The sequence below is a fragment of the Brassica napus genome, chromosome C7, assembly GCF_020379485.1.
Source record: "Brassica napus cultivar Da-Ae chromosome C7, Da-Ae, whole genome shotgun sequence".
Taxonomy (NCBI): domain Eukaryota; kingdom Viridiplantae; phylum Streptophyta; class Magnoliopsida; order Brassicales; family Brassicaceae; genus Brassica; species Brassica napus.
Genome location: NC_063450.1, coordinates 40134861 through 40154452, shown reverse-complemented (window position 1 = coordinate 40154452; position 19592 = coordinate 40134861). Strand labels below are relative to the sequence as shown.

At 40.0% G+C, this 19592-nt stretch overlaps 1 protein-coding gene and 1 pseudogene across 1 annotated transcript; one reads left to right on the top strand and one right to left on the bottom strand.

Moving 5' to 3' along the window:
• Positions 1 to 9514: 9514 nt before the first annotated feature.
• Positions 9515 to 15367, top strand: LOC125589766 (annotated as a pseudogene).
• Positions 15368 to 17386: 2019 nt separating this feature from the next.
• Positions 17387 to 19378, bottom strand: LOC106453577. Its single transcript, XM_048764253.1, has 2 exons — positions 18143 to 19378; positions 17387 to 18076 (listed from the first exon to the last, which is right to left on the bottom strand). The coding sequence occupies exons 1-2, from the start codon at positions 19376 to 19378 to the stop codon at positions 17387 to 17389; spliced, it is 1926 nt and encodes a 641-aa protein (XP_048620210.1).
• Between the last annotated feature and the right edge of the window lie 214 nt (positions 19379 to 19592).

The window sequence follows — 19592 nt, the reverse complement described above, 5'->3', positions numbered from 1 at the left end:
TGAAAGATGGCATTGTTTTGGGTCACAGGATATCAGAGCAGGGTATCGAGGTTGACAAAGCAAAGATTGAAGTTATGACCAGCCTACAGCCTCCTAGGACAGTGAGGGATATTCGGAGTTTTCTGGGACATGCCGGTTTCTACAGGAGGTTTATCAAAGACTTCTCTATGATAGCGAGGCCACTCACCCGTCTGCTGTGCAAAGAAGCGAAGTTTGTTTTTGATGCTGACTGCCTCGCTGCGTTTCAGATTCTCAAGAAGTCTCTAGTCAGTGCTCCCATTGTGCAGCCACCAGATTGGGACTTGCCATTTGAAATAATGTGTGACGCAAGTGATTACGCGATTGGAGCTGTTTTGGGGCAGAGAAAAGACAAGAAACTCCATGTGATCTATTATGCCAGCCGAACGCTTGATGATGCTCAAATCAAGTATGCTACCACTGAGAAGGAGTTGCTGGCAGTAGTTTATGCTTTCGAGAAGTTCAGGTCCTATTTGGTGGGCTCGAAAGTAATTGTGCACACAGATCATGCAGCCTTGAAGTACCTGATGACGAAAAAAGATGCTAAACCGAGACTCTTAAGGTGGATCTTACTGCTACAGGAGTTTGATATTGAGATCAGAGACAAGAGAGGAGCAGAAAATGGAGTGGCAGATCATCTTTCCCGAATGAGAGTGGAAGCTGAAACACCACTGGATGATACATTACCCGAGGAGAATGTCTATGTGATCACCTTGCTGGAGGATGAGTATTTGGATCAGGCTGATTGCTGTGTCATGAGACAAATTCAGGATGATCTCCCATGGTTTGCAGACTTTGCAAACTACCTATGTGCTGGAATTGAACCACCGAACCTGAAGGGGTATGAGAGGAAAAAGTTCATGAGAGATGTGAACCACTACTACTGGGATGATCCCTTCCTCTACAAGAGATGCTCAGATGGTTTATTCAGGAGATGTGTTCTGGAGAATGAGATGCAAGGGATTCTTTTCCACTGCCACAGTTCAGAATACGCAGGCCATTTTGCAACATTCAAGACGGTTTCTAAGGTCCTGCAGGCTGGTTACTGGTGGCCTACACTTTTCAGAGACGCCCATGAGTTTGTCTCAAAGTGTGATGCATGTCAGCGGAAGGGCAACATCAGTAAGAGAAATGAGATGCCCCAAAATTTCATCCTTGAAGTTGAAGTTTTTGATGTATGGGGAATTGATTTTATGGGCCCTTTCCCATCTTCTTATGGAAATGAGTACATCCTGGTTGCGGTTGATTATGTCTCCAAGTGGGTGGAAGCAGTAGCCAGCAAGACAAATGACTCTAGTGTTGTCAAGAAAATGTTCAAGACAGTCATTTTTCCAAGATTCGGGATCCCGAGAGTGGTTATTAGTGATGGAGGCTCTCACTTCATCAACAAGACGTTCGATAAACTGCTGAAGAAACATGGAGTAAAGCATAAGGTAGCTACACCTTATCATCCTCAGACAAGTGGGCAGGTTGAAATATCGAACCGAGAAATCAAGGGGATTTTGGAGAAGGCTGTAGGCAAAACAAGGAAAGACTGGGCTGTGAAGCTTGATGACGCCTTATGGGCGTATAGAACCGCCTACAAGACTCCCTTGGGCACCACTCCTTTTAATCTGGTCTATGGAAAGTCTTGTCACCTACCTGTGGAATTGGAGTACAGTGGTTTTTGGGCAACGAAGTTGATGAACTTCGACATTAAAACCGCTGCAGAAAGGAGGATGGTTCAGTTGAACGAGCTGGACGAGATTCGGTTGAACGCCTATGAGAACACCAAAATCTACAAGGAAAGAACTAAGGCGTGGCATGACAGAAAGATAATCCCGAGAGACTTCGCTGCTGGAGACAAAGTCCTTCTGTTCAACTCTAGACTCAAACTATTTCCTGGAAAGCTTAAGTCTCGTTGGTCCGGACCTTTCACCATCACAGAGGTTAGACCTTATGGAGCTGTTGTCTTGGAAGAGAATGGGAGGAAGTTCACAGTCAATGGCCAGAGGCTAAAACCTTACTTCACAGATGCAAAACCCGAAGAAGGAACCAACATTCCTTTATCGGAACCTGATCTCGCCTAAGGACAACAAAATAGTCAGGCTCGCGACTTTAAACAAGCGTTGAGTGGGAGGCAACCCACATGGTTTGATTTTCTTTCTCTTTTGTGATTATGTTTTCTTGTGTGAATTGATTTTTTTTTGTTGTGTTTATAGATGATTTTCAGGCATGTATCACGATCAGGCATAGATCGATCGATCAAACAGAAAAAGAACGGTCGATCCATGTAAGAGATCGGTCGATCCGGGTTATGCAGAGCGGTCGATCTAAGTAAGAGATCGGTCGATCCGACTCGTATGGATCGGTCGATCCAGGTAAGTATTGCCCGGTTTGATTTTACTTAATTTAAACCGGAAAACACCCACAAAACACCCAAATCGCGAAAAAATCGATCAAAACACATATTATTTCATCTTCTTCTCCTCTCAAACTCTCTCAAACCTCTCAAGAACACCAAATTCGATTTCATTCATCTCTCATCCGATTTTTGTAATTCTTGGTGCTAAACTCATTAATTTTTCAAGCTCTATCCGTTTCTACCATCAGTTTTCATCAAGACACAGGTATGACTCTTTAATTTTGGAATCTAAAATCGCCCTAGGGTTTGATGTTGGGGAATCTCCGAATTCTAAATGGAATGGCATCTAGGATGGTTTATTTGTGATGATTATACTCATGGGTTACCTTGATTGCCAATTTCGTGAGTAGAATTGAGAATAAAAAAAAAAAAAAAAAAAAAAAAAAAAAAAAAAAAAAACGAAAATTGGAATGGAGTGTGATGTGTTATCTTGAGTTTTGAGAAGAGATGTGTGCTAAATATTTACATGTTTAGGGGATTGATCAGAATTGATTTTATAAGAGTGTTTTTCTATTTGTCTCTTACTTGGGTTTTGATGAAATAATTTTGCAGATAATGCCTAAGAGACAGAAGAAGGGTGAGCGTGGGAGTTCCTCAGTACAGACTGCTAGGCTCAGCACAAAGGGCAATTTCAGAAAGACGGATAGGTCTCATCCTGCGAATCGAGAGATAACCCAGCAGTGGGATATACATGATGATGATTTCTACGAGCAGATGAGGGGAGTGGAAATATGTCCGTCGCGCTTCGCTCACAGAGACACTACAGATGCATTGGGGATAACCGAGGATATTGAAGCCTTGTTCGAGAAGATTGGCCTGGGGTACATCTTCGATCTCCACTGTGATTGCTATGCTGATTTGACCAGGCAGTTCCTCGCATCAGCCCGCCTCTACCATCCTGACGAGGACAACCCGGTAGCTGATAAGGCGATGTTCTCCTTCATTGTGAACAGGCAGTTCCACTCCATGACCATCTTTCAGCTGTGCGACGTCTTTGGGTTCGGGAAAGGACGTCAATCTTGTGTTCCTGACTTCCCGGAACACAATGATTTCTGGAAATTCATCGCTTCAGGAAACTTCATCTCTCGAGAGGCCAAGCAAGCTAGAATTCGTAGCCCTGTTCTGCGATATGCAGTGAGAGTGATCAGCAGTGTTATCTATGGGAAGACAGAACCCGCTGCAGTGACAAAAGATGAGCTAGCTCTTCTGTTCATCGGGGCTGGACACCTATGGCCTCAGGGCGCAGACATTACCTATGTTAGCGGGAAGGACATAAACATAGGAGCTGTGATCGCGGAGAAGCTTGCGTACTTCAAAGTTTCAGACACGAAGAGATGTGGGTTTGGAGCGGTTATCACACGGATCTTAAGGCAATGTGGAGTGTTTCTTCCACCTTTTGACAGAGTGGTGGATAAGAAGGGGATGCATCAGAACTTTTTCGACATGAGAGCACTCATTAGCAGCCACTACCTCACCGGCCCTTGGCGAGGTAGCATCGACAAGTCAGCCCCTCATATCTACCAGTTCCATGACCCACAAGGGAGAGAGCAATTTGTCAAACTACCCTATACCGCCATCACCGAGCTGACTGATCCAGGTGCTCTCATATTTCTACCACCGCCTGCATTTCTCTGCGCCAGACCCGCGACACTGAAGAAGAAAGGAGTCGCATCATCATCGACACACCAGCAGGCACCACATGATGATATAGAGGAGGAGCCTGAAGATGAGGAAAGTCTTTTCCCCACGGATTTCACTCCGTATATGCTGCCACCAGCACCTCCCGCTACTGCATCCGCTGCTGAGATCAACGCTTGGTCCATCAAGAGCCATCAAACCAACAACTCCATACTGCTGAAGATGTGGAAGGGAATCTGCAACATTAAGAAGGGATGCGCATCACAGCCAGCTGTTTCTGGAGATAGCGATGACGACTCAGGCGCTCACGACACCGCTGCTGGACCTGAGGCAGCGGAGGACTCTGATGATGATGGAGCATTGGAGAGGCGCTCGAAGAGGCGCACTGACCGCAACGCCTGATCGGTAATCTCTCTTGGAATTATTTTCACACCGAGACGTTGTGAAGTAAGTCTGGGGGAGGATGCTACTTATGTACCATATTGCATTATTTCTTTTATTTTCTTAGTTTATCGGATTTGCTTGTGTTTAAAAAAAAAAAAAAAAAAAAAACTCTCTACGTATTTTTATCAGACCCTGTGATGATTATTAGACTATTTCCTTGTGTGTTGTGCATTACATTTCATATTGGCCATTTTTCAGGACTGTTAGCGCAGACAAACCGAGGAACCACTTGACCAAACAACCTCTCCTTAAATCTTTTATCAAGTCTCGGTGAATTGTAATCGACTCAACTATTTTTGACCATTAATGAATTTAATTTCTTTTGACCAGGAATCAACATCAGGAAACGGTACACCATATACACATTCAGGATTTTCTTTACCACATTTTACCACTCTTTAATAATCCTGAATGGCCAGACTCATCAATAGTTTGGTACCACACCTACACCTTACCCTTTTATTTCATCTCCATGCATTCTTACACACTGATCATATGTGCATACATGTGCAAAAACAATGGAGAGATTAGGGTAGACATGGTTCATCCGACTGCTTAGGTAGGATCGGAACATTTAGGTGGTTAGACACGGACCTGTGTGTCTAGAGGTGTAAATAGAAAAATTGGGTGTTGTAAGTGTGTGATTGCATCGCAGTGTATATATTCGATTTCGGTTTGTATAAGTTTTCGTTCTGAAATAAAAAAAAAAAAAAAAAAAAAAAAAATCCAGATATGAATCGATTGATTACAACAAAACATTTGCAAGTAATCGGTCGATTCTAAAAAAAAAAAAAAAAAAAAAAAAAAAAAGAGTTCATGTTTATATCTCATTCAGTAGATTTGATTTAGACATTTTATTTTTATTTTGTGTACCAGAGATGATGCGTTGTTTAAATTTGGGGTTAGAGTTTGAGATTTGTTGGGTTTTGATCATTTGAGACTTGAGCAGTTCGAAAACGTGGTTATCAATATACTCGGTTTCTCCAGCGATTTTGCATAATGTTTTGCATTTTTTGTTATCGCTGATACCCACAAACACTTGAGCCTCACCTAATTAAACACTAAAACAGCCTCCCAAACACCGAGCCCGTTATACCTGATGGAGATATCTTTGGTGGAAAGGTCACGCCCTTTTTAATGAATGTAAATAGTTGATTACTTGAAACTGAGACTTGCAGGTCTGAAATATGGAAAGGTTTGCGCGGTCTTGGTGGGGATTTGGAATGAATGCCTTGACAGTCTCTGATTTAAGTGGTTAGCGAAATCACAAGGTAAGGTCTACTGAGGGTTAGTGAGCTCCCAAATTTTAATCCTCTTTACTTGAGGACAAGCAAAGGTTCAAGTCTGGGGGAGTTGATATTCCGTGTTTTTAACGGTTTTAAACTCGTTTTGGAGCAATTAAATGGTCGGTTTTAATTAATGTTTTGGTCTATTTGATGCGTTTTGGTGTTCTTAAGTGTAATATGCAGGTTACTAGATAGCTTGCAAGAAAAGAACGCATTCGGGATTTATTCAGAAGCAAGATGGACCGAACAATGGACCGAATGAGAAGTGTTGATCGCACAGGACATAGATCGGTCGATCCATTGTCTGTGGATCGACCGATCCGGAGCTAAGAAGAAAAGCCGTGAATTGTAGCGACATGCGTAGCGACCAGAACTTGTCGCTACGGTTTCATGCACTAGATCGACCGATCCTACCACTGAAGATCGACCGATCCCACGCTCCACGGGCTCCACACGCACCAATGAGCTTTTCACTCCTTTTTACCCACCCCTCAATAATGGACGAGAGGGGAAGATTTTGGGACTGAGAAAAGATAAGAGACGACCAAGAAGGAGATTTTCAAGTTCTTGAGAGAGATTTGAGAGTTTTGTAACTTGTTTTGTGTGATTTGTGAAGATTTGTAAAGGAGTTCATCTCAAAACCATTTGGAGAAGATCTTCTGAACCTTTACTCTGTTTTAATACAATCTTATCATGTTTTCTTCATCAAAATCGTGTTGTTCTTGCTTAGTTATGTGTGAGTAGTCATCTAGTTGGGTTTAGGGGTTCTCATAGGGGATTTCTTGATGTTTTGATTCATAAAACGTGTGTAGACTAAGGGATTACGTTTTGGTTCTTCATCTAATGGATTTCTTACTGCTTGAACTGAATTGATCACTTAGTTCATGATATCAGATTGTTTGATGCACCGAAAGTGATTGTTTGAACTTCCGAAAATACTTTAGATGAGCAAAGTGTCCTTAACCCTCGGAAGTTGATGTTATTGCGCTTTGTGAACATATTGAACCTGTTCTTAATGCTTGTTTAGAAATTGAAACTCAGCGGAAGTTAGTGTGGAGATTTCTATAACATAGAGAATTAGCGCTACGGAAGTAGGTTAATTCTAATATCGTGTTTGAGTTCTAGACGGTTCTTAATATATCCATGTGTCTGCCATTAATTGTATTTTGATTAAAAAGAAATCCCTGAGAATTCCCAATGCCCAACGTTTGCTTTAAAATAGTTTTCAAATCGTTTAAATCATCTTTTTACAGCTTGTTTATGTTTTGTAACACTAAAGAAAATTAAATAAAAAACCATCAAAAATATATCTTCGTTCGCTGTAGCTATTAACTTGTCTGCAACTCTACGTGTGATCATCGGTCCCTGTGGATTCGATCCCGCATTACTACTGCGTACTTTACTGTGCACTTGCAGTTAGATAATCGGGTTAAAACTCGACACATCAGGTCACCCATCATTTCACTACTCCAGCCCAAGCACGCTTAACTCTGGAGTTCTAAACAGATGTGTAACGGAAAAAATAAGTCAACTTTGGTAATATAGATAGCCGCCAAATCAATCCGTTTAAGTCTTTCCATATATCATAACTCGAGATGTTACAATTGTATTCTCAAAATTTCAAAACTTAAATAGGGTTTTTTGCAAAATATCCCTTTTGTTTTTCCAAAACCTGGCTAGAATTCGCAAGTCCGAGGTGGGAGACCTGAACTAGTGAATAATTTTTCCAAAATCATTTCTGTGATTCTACGAGTCTGAATATAGATATAATGAATTTTTTTGAAGTTTTAAAAATAAAAATAACGCGTAGAAACGATTTAATAAACACATTTGATAAGAATCAAATTTTCGTGTATGTGTTAATTAATAGGCCAACAGTATTTTATTTAATTTAATTTTATTTTAAATTATATATATTATAAATTCATACCGTAGAAACATGGATTTTTAGATCCGGTTACAAACAGGTTTTGAACAAAATTTCCAAAGTCAATTTAATAATACAAAGCTAGCTTCGCCTGCCCACTAAACCCGACACATTCCGCTAGCCCGTCTTCGAAGTTACCGTTCTCTGCCATCGACAAGAATAGCTCGAAGATGAGATTCTCCTTATTGCCTCGGATGCCGAGACTTTTCGCGTCATCTCTGAAGTAGCTGGCTCAAGATTAACTCCACCATACTTATATCCATATCTATCCATGAAGAACGAGACGACTAATAGGGGAGAGTTCCGGATACTTACCATAAGCCTTGAAGCACCACCAAAGCCCGTCAAGTACGCAACACCGACTCCCATCAAGCATAAGCTTGGTACTGCCGCCATCGAGCCTGTACACAAAAAGGCCTGACCTCCATGCCACACACCAAACCGAGAGCGCTCGAACGACCTGCACAAATCAGCCAGCTACACTACCAATGTTGAATCAAATGACCCTTCACCAGTACTGGGATGGAAGCTGAGCACAAGAGAGACACCGCCCCAGCAAGACAAAACCGGAATGCGTCTTGCCGCCTTCGAAAACTGAAGAAACAGTGAAAGTGCCTCGCTAAATGTTCACTTGTGTCTACAGTGAACCAATATGAAACCCAAGAGCCAAGTCTCCAGACAAGATGCGGCCACGAGCAAGGAGGTCGTGAGAGAGAATCTAAAAGGGAAACACAATGCTCTCTCTCAGCCATAAAAAGCCGACTCAGCCTATCAGAGCCCCTACACGCAACCGCGATACAGCTCCAAACAATCCAAGTCTTGGGCACGGTTGCTTAAGGACGAATAAGCACCCGACTGACCAGAGACCGGAACAAGGCGAAAGCCGAGGGGAAAACAGAGGAGAGAAGGAGGAGACCTCCGGCGGCCGGACGCGCACCATGCAATCATCACCCGACCTTTCTCTGTACTTTGGCCTCACTCGCACGGTATTGCGAATCACTTCCCGATAGGTCACCCATCCGTTCACTACTCCAGCCGAAACACGCTTAATTCTGAAGTTCTAAAAAAAATGTGTGACGAAAAAAGTAAATCAACTTTGGTGACATAGGTAACCACCAAATTAATCCTTTTAAGCCTTTCCAAATATCACAACTCGGAATGTTACAATTGTATTCTCCAAATTTCAAAACTTAAATATGTACAGTGAAACCTGTATAAATTAATAATGTTGGGACTACACCAAAACTATAAATTTTTGATTAATTTATAGAGATATTAATTTATCGATATATTAATTGAACCAAAAACTCAATTTGAGACTATAAAATTATATTATTTTATAGAAATTTTTAGTGTATATTAATTTATAGAGTATTAATTTAAAGAGTTTATACTGTATTTTGCAAAATATCTCTTCTGCTTTTCCAAAACCTGGCTAGAATTCGCAAGTCCGAGGTGGGAGACATGAACTAGTGAATGATGTTTTAAAAATCATTTCTGTCTACGAGTCTGAATATGGATATAATGAATATTTTTGAAGTTTTAAAATAAAAATAACGCGTAGAAACGATTTAATAAACACATTTGATAAGAATCAAATTTTCGTGTATGTGTTAATTAATAGGCCAACAGTATCTTTCTGTATCTCAAATGCTGATATAAAACGACCAGGAAGAAGTTAACCACAAAACTACACAAGAACAGGCGCCTAAAAAAGGCTGTGAGCTATCGTTTCCTTAAGGTTTCAGGTGTCGTTTAGGTCTTTTCTCTCGAGCAGTTTAGAAGAGAAGGAAGAGGATAAGGAAGAAGACGAAAATGACGAGTTGGGCAAGCATAAGATCAATTTTCATGCACGCGGATGGTGTGGATTGGATGTTGATGGGATTAGGATTAATCGGAGCCGTAGCTGATGGCCTCATAACTCCTATTTATTTACTTATCATCGGCTTAATACTAAATGACTTAGGTGGTTCTTCCAGTGATAGAACCTTCATGAAAGCTATCTCCAAGGTTCTTTTTTTTTCTCTCTTTGTTTTCTGGTTTTCTCTGCAACTAGACATGACAAAGTAGACCAAATATTGCGTGTTACTAGTTCTCTCACCTTATGAAGGAATGCTGCTATATATACGTGTGTAAAAATATATTCGTATGCAATTTTATAAGAATTGAGCTCTATTCGTATTTGAATCATGCGTAACACTTCCGTTGAGAATATATAATTATTATTTTCGTTAAGAAAAAAGTCTCACGTATCTTGCTTCTTTTTGTACATGGGGTAATTAACAGAATGCTTTAGTTTTGCTTTATGTGGCTGCTGCATCTTGGGTGATATGTTTCCTTGGTAAGTCTTTTAGACCGTGTTTCTTTCCATTTCTTTTAATCTATAAAGAAAAAATATCAAATTCAAAATATTATTTTGGGCATTTCTATATAAACAGAAGGATATTGCTGGACAAGAACAGGGGAGAGACAAGCAGCAAGAATGAGAGAGAGATATTTGAAAGCAGTCTTAAGACAAGATGTGGCTTACTTTGATCTTCATGTCACCAGCACTTCTGATGTTATCACCAGTGTTTCTAGTGACAGCCTCATCGTCCAAGACGTCCTCAGTGAAAAGGTCTCAACTTTCTCTCTATATATTTTCATTCTAAACATGTTTCTTTGTTTTTAAACCGTTTTTTTTTTTTTTTTATGGTTTTAATTTTAAGCAGCTACCCAACTTTTTGATGAATGCAACTGCGTTTTTCGCAAGCTACGTAGTGGGTTTCATCATGCTGTGGAGACTCACACTCGTAGGCTTCCCGTTCATTGTTCTTCTTTTTATCCCTGGACTCATGTACGGACGAACCCTCATTGGCATATCGAGGAAGATACGGGAAGAGTACAACGAAGCTGGTTCTATTGCCGAGCAAGCCATCTCTTTGGTGCGAACCGTCTACGCATTTGGCAGTGAGACTAAGTTGATAGCTAAATTCTCAGTTGCGCTTCAAGGCTCGGTGAAACTAGGGCTGAGAGAAGGGATAGTTAAAGGAATCTCCCTTGGGAGTAATAGTATCAACTACGCCATTTGGGGGTTCATGACTTGGTATGGAAGTCGGATGGTTATGTACCATGGCGCCAAAGGCGGTACTATCTTTGCAGTCATTATATGCATTACCTTTGGCGGCGCGTAAGTAACTAACTAGGTTTAAGGTTCTTAAATTTTCTTGACATAAAAGAAACCATATTGTAGTTTTGGTAATTGGTATCTTACATCTTTCAGATCACTTGGTCAAGGCTTGTTGAATCTCAAATATTTTTCAGACGCGGTTGTAGCAGGGGAAAGGGTCACCAAAGTGGTGAAAAGAGTTCCCGATATTGATTCAAACAACATGGAAGGTCAAATTCTAGAGAATATTAAAGGACAAGTTCAATTTAACCATGTAAAATTCATGTACCCGTCGAGACCTGAAACCCTAATCCTTGACGATTTATGTTTGAGAATTCCATCCGGAAAAACTGTGGCCCTGGTTGGTGGAAGCGGGTCGGGAAAATCAACTGTGATATCGCTTTTGCAGAGGTTCTATGACCCGGTCGCAGGAGAGGTTCTCATAGATGATGTGCCCATTAATAAGCTGCAGGTGAAGTGGTTAAGGTCGCAAATGGGTCTAGTTAGCCAAGAGCCAGTGCTATTTGCCACATCGATAAAGGAAAACATATTGTTTGGAAAAGAAGATGCGTCCATGGATGAAGTAGTGGAAGCTGCAAAGGCCTCAAATGCTCATACTTTCATCTCTCAGTTCCCTCATGGTTACAAAACTCAGGTTAGATTCCAGTTTTAAGTACAAACTTCTTATGTTTTTTTTTAAAGTTGGATCAAGACGTATATTGTTTTTTTATTTTTAAAAAAAACAAAACAGGTTGGAGAAAGAGGAGTGCAAATGTCAGGTGGTCAGAAGCAGAGGATCGCAATAGCACTTACCATAATTAAATCACCAAAAATTCTCCTTTTAGACGAGGCAACAAGTGCATTGGACTCGGAATCAGAAAGAGTAGTCCAAGAAGCCTTGGACAAGGCCTCTCTTGGTCGTACAACTATTGTTATTGCCCACCGCCTCTCTACTATTCGTAATGCTGATGTTATTTGTGTAGTCCATAATGGTCGCATTGTAGAAACTGGATCACATGAAGAGCTCATGGAGAATTTGGATGGTCACTATACTTCTCTAGTTCGCTTGCAACAGATGGAGAATGAAGAATCTGATGTTAACATCAGCGTAAGGGTCCAAGGTGGTCAATTATCGATTTTGAGCAAAGATTTGAAGTATAGTTCAAAACTCTCTTTTGTCGATAACGGGTCTAACTTGTTAACGAAATCAAGCACTGATTCGAATACTCCTGGTTTGATACCTAAGGACAAGAAGCCGCCTGTACCATCGTTTAAGAGATTAATGGCAATGAATAGACCAGAGTGGAAACATGCATTGTCTGGTTGCTCAAGCGCAGCTTTATATGGGGCCGTACAACCAATAAAATCATATATTACAGGATCAATGGTGTCAGTGTATTTCCTAACGAGTCATGACGAGATCAGGGAGAAAACAAGGATCTATGTGTTGGCTTTTGTTGGTCTAGCTCTGTTCCTTTTCTTGATTAGTATTGTTCAACATTATTGTTTTGCTTACATGGGCGAATACCTGACAAAACGTATCCGAGAAAATATGCTCACAAAGATATTGACCTTTGAAGTCAATTGGTTCGATGAAGACGAGAACTCCAATGGTGCAGTTTGCTCAACACTTGCAAAAGAAGCTAACTTGGTATGTCTTTACCTTATTAATTTATAGTTAGTGAAACATACAAGTTCTTGATTTTGTAATGTTTTGTTGTTATAGGTGAGATCTCTGATTGGTGAACGGTTGTCATTGTTAGTACAAACCATATCGGGAGTGGCTATAGCTTGCACACTTGGTTTGGTCATCGCTTGGCGATTAGCCATTGTGATGATTGCAATGCAGCCAGTGGTTGTTGCATGCTTCTACATTCAACGCATTCTGCTCAAAAGCATGTCCAAAAAAGCAATTAAAGCCCAAGATGTGACTAGAAAACTAGCTGCGGAAGCTGTCTCCAATATCCGGACCATCATAGCTTTCTCCTCACAGGAACGGATCTTGAAGTTACTCGAAAGGGTCCAAGAGGGTCCGCGGAGAGAAAGCGTTCGCCAGTCATGGTTAGCATGGATTGTGCTGGGGACTTCCCGAAGCCTTTTATCGTGCACTACGGTTTTGAACTACTGGTATGGTGGACGACTAATAGCGGATGGAAAAATCGTGGCAAAAGAATTCTTTGAGATGTTTATGATCTTTGTGAGTACTGGCCGGGCTATTGCAGACGCTGGGACCATGACCACCGATCTAGCCAAGGGCTCGGATGCAGTTGCGTCTGTGTTTGCAGTGTTAGATCGATGTACAACCATTGAGCCGGAGGACCCAAACGGGTATCTTCCGGGAAAGATAAAGGGACTAATCAGGTTTGTCAATGTTGACTTCGCTTATCCCACCCGACCAAATGTGGTTATATTAAAGGACTTTTCCATTGAGATAGAGGAAGGAAAGTCGACCGCTATTGTAGGTCCAAGTGGGTCAGGTAAGTCGACAATAATAAGCTTGATCGAGCGGTTCTATGACCCGTTAAAGGGTTGTGTGGAAATAGATGGCCGTGATCTGAAGTCGTACCATTTGAGGTCGCTTCGTCAACATATAGCTTTGGTTAGCCAAGAGCCAGCGTTATTCGCCGGTACTATCCGCGAAAACATAATGTACGGCGCAGCATCTGAAAACATCGACGAGTCGGAGATCATCGAGGCGGCAAAGGCAGCGAACGCTCACGAGTTCATCACATCACTATCAAACGGCTACGACACGAACTGCGGAGACAGAGGAGTACAGCCATCGGGTGGGCAAAAACAGAGGATTGCTCTTTGCGGGTACAGCTCGTGCGGTTTTGAAGAACCCGTCCGTGTGAAGCCACGAGCGCTTTGGACAGCCAGTCTGAGCGAATGGTCCAGGACGCACTCGAGCGAGTGATGGTCGGGAGGACGAGCGTCGTGATCGCGCATAGACTTAGCACGATCCAGAACTGCAACGTGATCGCAGTTTTGGACAAAGGGAAAGTAGTTGAATGTGGAGACCACTCGTCCTTGTTGGCAAAGGGTCCTACAGGAGCTTACTTCTCATTGGTCAGTCTCCAAAGAAATCTCTGTTGACTGTCAAAGATGCCGTTTTGCTTTTTCTCCAAAACAGAAAGAAGATAAAGTAAAAGAAAGAAGATGAAGATGAAGAGCAGGGAAACCACAAAGATTTTTTTTCTCTTGCAAGTGTTGCATTCAATTATAAGTTTTGTAGCTGTTAATGTAAAGAAAACCATGGCTCGGCATCAAAGATTTCAAGATATTGAAACAGAAAAATGTAATGTGTTGAAGACACTAGAGGACTAGTGTTTGCTTCATCATTGCGCATTTAGTAAAATATCTATAGTAAGTGGTTACTTATATCCTCAGATGCAAAAGTAGATATCTTACCATTTTGGAACCAGAGTAAATCAATCTTCCCTGAAGCAACTCATAGGTAAGATACTCTTTAACTAAGACACCACCATATCCTGCCAAAAAAAAACAATATTGTAAACATGAAAGATTGCAGAAAAAATGTAAGATATTAATTACTCACTCTCACAAGTCATGTTAGCAGATACTACACAGCTAAGTAAGAGATGGTTTTCTGATCATCACTACCATCTTCACCATTTATAAAATATAACAAGAAATACATGTCTACATTCTTTCAGGATGAGAATTCCAACTAAAAAGAGGCAGACCTTATATATATGATTATGTAATTTCCTGACTATATGAAGTATCATCGATAAAATTGGATGCTCCATAGATTACAAAAGTCTTAACTAGAGAAAGGCTGCTTCAACTTGTCTAAAAGGGATCAGGTAGGTATATATGTGATTGATGGCTTCTATTTTTCTTAAATTTAAGATTCTTGAAAGCGTTTTCTGATGTCTGTTATATGGTTAGACTAACAGATATCAACCAAGCTGTAGGATCGCTAGAGTAATAAATACGAAATTAAAAGCTTTTAATTACAGTATCTTGATATCATTTCGTGAAAGTTCAATTTTAAAATGAGCAAATAATTTGTAAGGGTCAACATACCTGGTCTCCTTGGAGAAGTAAGCTATCAGTTTACATTTTTTATAAATTAGTTTACCATTCAAGAACATCCCATGTTTATCATCACAATAGATGAGCTAGGGTCCGAACCACTATCTTTCTTCCTTCATCTCATCCCATAATTATAATACATTATCCAAATCACTCCACCTATAAAACTCATCTCCATAGTTGGTTCACAACCTATATTTATCATCTTAGCTTATGGCTCAAAAATATCTTCCCATGTTCCTAGAATTCGCATAAAGGCATGGTATATGTGTATTGTTGGGAAAAATCCGTTCATTGCCTCTTTTGTTTTTTTAGCCATCCATGGAGGTTTGATGAGAGTTGTAAGCTAAAATGCGTGGGTTCATCCCTTTCTACTCTTCCATTGCATTAATCAAATTAATCGCCTCAAAATGAGAGACAAACGTATCTTTGGCAAGAGTGTGAACCACCACATTGTACACATTTCTATATGGCTCTGTACACTTTTTTCATCCGGTAGAGAAGTCGAAGCACCTTATTCAAGTTACCTTATTTCAAATAGCAAGATATCAGGCTCGAATAAGACACTGCATCATGCTTAACTTCTATATTTCCCATCTCCATCTAGACTCGTTCAGCTTCATGTGGGCTACCTATCACACAATACCATCCATTGAGAACAATGTTGAAACTTTTGGCGTCAAACAGATATGTATCCTTGTTACAGTTACAAAATACATGCGGTAATGATCCTCCATATACACAGTTATTTTATAAGGTCATATAAACATTTTAAGGGCATTACTATTTTCAGCAATAAGCAAATCATGAGTATTACTTACAACCTTGCTTGATTCAATAAGGGGAAATGTGTATGTTCCGCTATACAACATTAAAACATGAAGCTAATAAGTGTGATAAAATAACTAAGAAGCCCTTATAAACAAAAATTTTAGTAAATAGTTTTATATGGTTACCGTAATGGTTACATATAGATGAAGAATTCCTTCATTCTCTTGAAGTTTATTCAAATATGATACTACTTGACGATGGTTCCTAATAAATATTGGAGAAAGCACTTTGTACCAAAGTTCCAAATATTTCAAAAGTTATGCAGTTATAAATTGAGAAAATGTGTATTTAAATACCAAACTATCTCAAATTCTCTAAAAAAAATACAAACTTTTCATTAACCCAAATAAATCACAAACTTATATTGACTGGGTTATATTAGGTACACCTTTGGTCAACTTAATTTGTCGTTAAATCTCCATCTAATATTCCGTTTGTTGATATGACGTCATTTGAGAATAGACCAAAAAGCTAAAAATTCCAAATTGATACTTTTAATCCATTTTAGAACCATGTCTTCTTTGTCTTCTCTTTCTTTCTGCAAATAATCTTCCATCTAAACTACTTATCTCTTCTTTCTTTTCTCATTGGACATTGCTAGATATGAAATAGATTTTTGTTTATAATTTTATTTCCTGCAACAGTGTAAGGATTTTATATATGTTCGAGTGGTTTTACTGGTCACAACACGAAAACCATACTTTGAGGAGACTTTGGACTACATAAGATAAGTGGACACCAAGGAATCTCTAGTAGAAGAGATGGATGAGGAAGCTCAAGAAGTGGTGTTTCCCGGCACGAGCGAATTGACTTTTATTTTATTTTCAAACTTTTTATGTCATTTTTGGACATGCGCAAACTGTTTTTGTTAATTTCAGTGTGTCATTTTTCTCGTAATGACAAACAGACATGCATTAACAGTAGCTTTCTGGTTTGTTTTTGTTCCTGTTTAACAATTATGCTCTGAGAATAAGAAGAAGATGCAAAAGAAAATAAGAAACTCAAAACTTGTTACGCACGCCAACCTTACAACTGATACAAAGAAAGACCATCACAAAGGGCAGTAACAAAAGCACACACGAATAGTTTTCATAAAACATAAGTAATCCAACTTTGACAAGATAAGTAACGATCTCTTGAAAAAAGGAATATCTCAGCAACACATGATAGTTTGAAACAGATAAAAAAAAACAAAAGAAACAACAGATGCATCACACGACCATCAATCTTGTGATCCAATTTGTGATCCACCTTGTGATCCTCCCTAATAGAACACATAAAAAATTGAGATTTTTTAGAATCGATATGATATAAAATCAGACAGACAATAAAAGTGCACCTGATCATTCTTTGGCCGACCCCTTGAACGTTTACGTTCAGGTTGAACGCTTGGTTTTGAACATCTCGGCTTGGTATGTCCTTCTTCTCTACAATTAGAGCATGTCATGACACGCTTCTCACGGCTTAACTTGGTTTTACTAGAGGAAGAGGATGATTCATTTGCGCTTTTCCGTCTGGCATAAGTGCTTGGTCTTCCTCTATTACCTAACCTATTTGGTGGAGGCTAGACTGGTAACCTGTTCAGCATAGGCCATAACTTCATCCCTTCCACAGGCCTAATACTACAATCATAAGTTTTTTCTCCATCTTATGGTAGTGTAATAATCAGAAACATAGTCATCTACTTTCTGTTTCTTTGCTGTTATCACACAAGCAGCATGGTTACAAGGAATTCCATTCAATTGCCACATCCCACAACCACATGTTTTCAGACCCATATCAACGCTATACGAGCAGTTATGATAGTTAATTTCATAGACATCACCCGTAGCCATGTATCTAATACAATCTTGAGACTTAGCTATGGCAGTTTCTATCGCAATATGTGCCCTCTTTGTGTATCTAGTCTTCAATCTATTAGCGATGATATACCTTTTTGCTGTGCGTACCATACATTTTCGCCTAATATCTTCTAACATGTCAAGTAGTGGTTTTCTCCTAGCCTCGCGAATGGTTTTGTTAAAAGATTCATTCAGGTTGTTCAAATTATCATTGCAACAAGAACCAACCTTAAAGTAAGCTCGAGACCATGTATGTGGATTGGTGGCTTGTAGATTTTGATGTGCTAGCTGATTGTAGCTCTTCAATGTATTCATATGCTCTGTAAAGTCTCCTAAGGTGTAGCTACGGGCTATTTTCCAGAGCAGTCTCTCTAGTTGTGGGTCGTGGCTGTCTCTCTTCCAGTTTCCTAGAATGTGTCTCGCACACATACGATGTTCTGCATTGGGAAGTTCGAGGTGAACAGCTTTCACCAAACCCTTCAAACAAAAAGACATGTAAGATACGAGTTTACAAAAACAAACAAAGTACGCCAAAATCTTTACCTTTTGCTTATCGGATATGAATGTGAAGTTGCTCCCATCACCGAGTTGTAAATCCATTTTTAGGTGATTCACAAACCATGCCCAATTAATGTCATTTTCAACCTCTATGACTGCCCACGCAATCGGCACAATTCTGTTATCTCCATCTCTTCCCACAGCAGCAATCAATTGGCCTTTCACATCCCATTTCAAGAATGCACCATCTAGTCCTATGATCGGTCTACAAGTCGACTTCCAATCTGCACGTTGTGCTTCAAAACAAATGTAGATACGATCGAACCTTTGCTTGCTTCTTGGTGTTTGTCCAGGAATGGTCACTATTTCAGTTATGGTTCCCGGATTAGTCTTTCGAAGCTCTGCGTCATAATCCCAGATTCGAGAAAAGTGTTTTTCATGGCTTGCTCTTCTTTCTCTTGTGACTTTAGTCTTAGCTTTTTGACATTGGTCTTCAGTAACAATCAAGTTGTCTGTTCTCTTGATCTCTTCACCAATTTCCTTAGCTGCAAGCTTAGGATTCACCCTCAACCTTTCCGCAAACAGCTGTGCAATTGATGAAGGCTTCAACATCTTAGAGTAACCAGAACGTATACAAGCGTGTTCATTAACATAAACCTTTATCTGCAGTTTATGTTTCCCCTTCTCATACGCACAATACACTCTCCAAGGACAATCATACTCAGTGTCAGAACAAACAGCGCCAAGCTTCATTTGTGTTGATATGTATAGCTTGATATCATATCTAGTTTTCAGAGAATACCTAAGAAGAGCTTGCTTGAACTCTGATGCAGACGAAAACGTCTTCCCCAACGCTAAGACCTCATCGGCTGATGCTGCATCCTCACAAGCTTCCCTTCGCGCTTCTTCTTCCTCATCATCAGATGATACAGGATCAGGAGTATTATCCTCATTCCAGCAGTCATCATCTCCACTCTCATCGTTTTCATCTCCATCATTACTTGCAACATCTCCAAAGTGGGATGAGAAAACTTCACAAGCTTCTTCTTCAGTTTGTACGCCACATCCTTCTTCTTCTGAAACCTCATTCTCATATTCTTTGATCTCATCACCAGGATCATCAACAATAGCCTCGCAATCATCACCGGGTACAGGTTCAAACTCATCTCTGTCATAGCCTATAAATACAGCCGACCTTATTTCATCACCTTCAGCAACAGGTTGAGGTTCAGGTTCTCTACATCCGCCTCGACGTACTGGAAGCTTTTTCCTTATCAACATGTTAGTGAAAAATGATTTACATTTTTAAAACGAAGGAGAAAAAAAAAAGAGATGATAACGATTTGGAGAAGAAATGATATGGAGTTTTAGTATGATTGAAAAAAGAAAGACGAGATGAGTTAGGGTTCTACAATGAGCAGAGAAAGAAGAGAAGAGTACGTGTAGATTAGAAGTACTGTATATTTTTTTATTCTTTAGGTTTGTGTTCTATTCT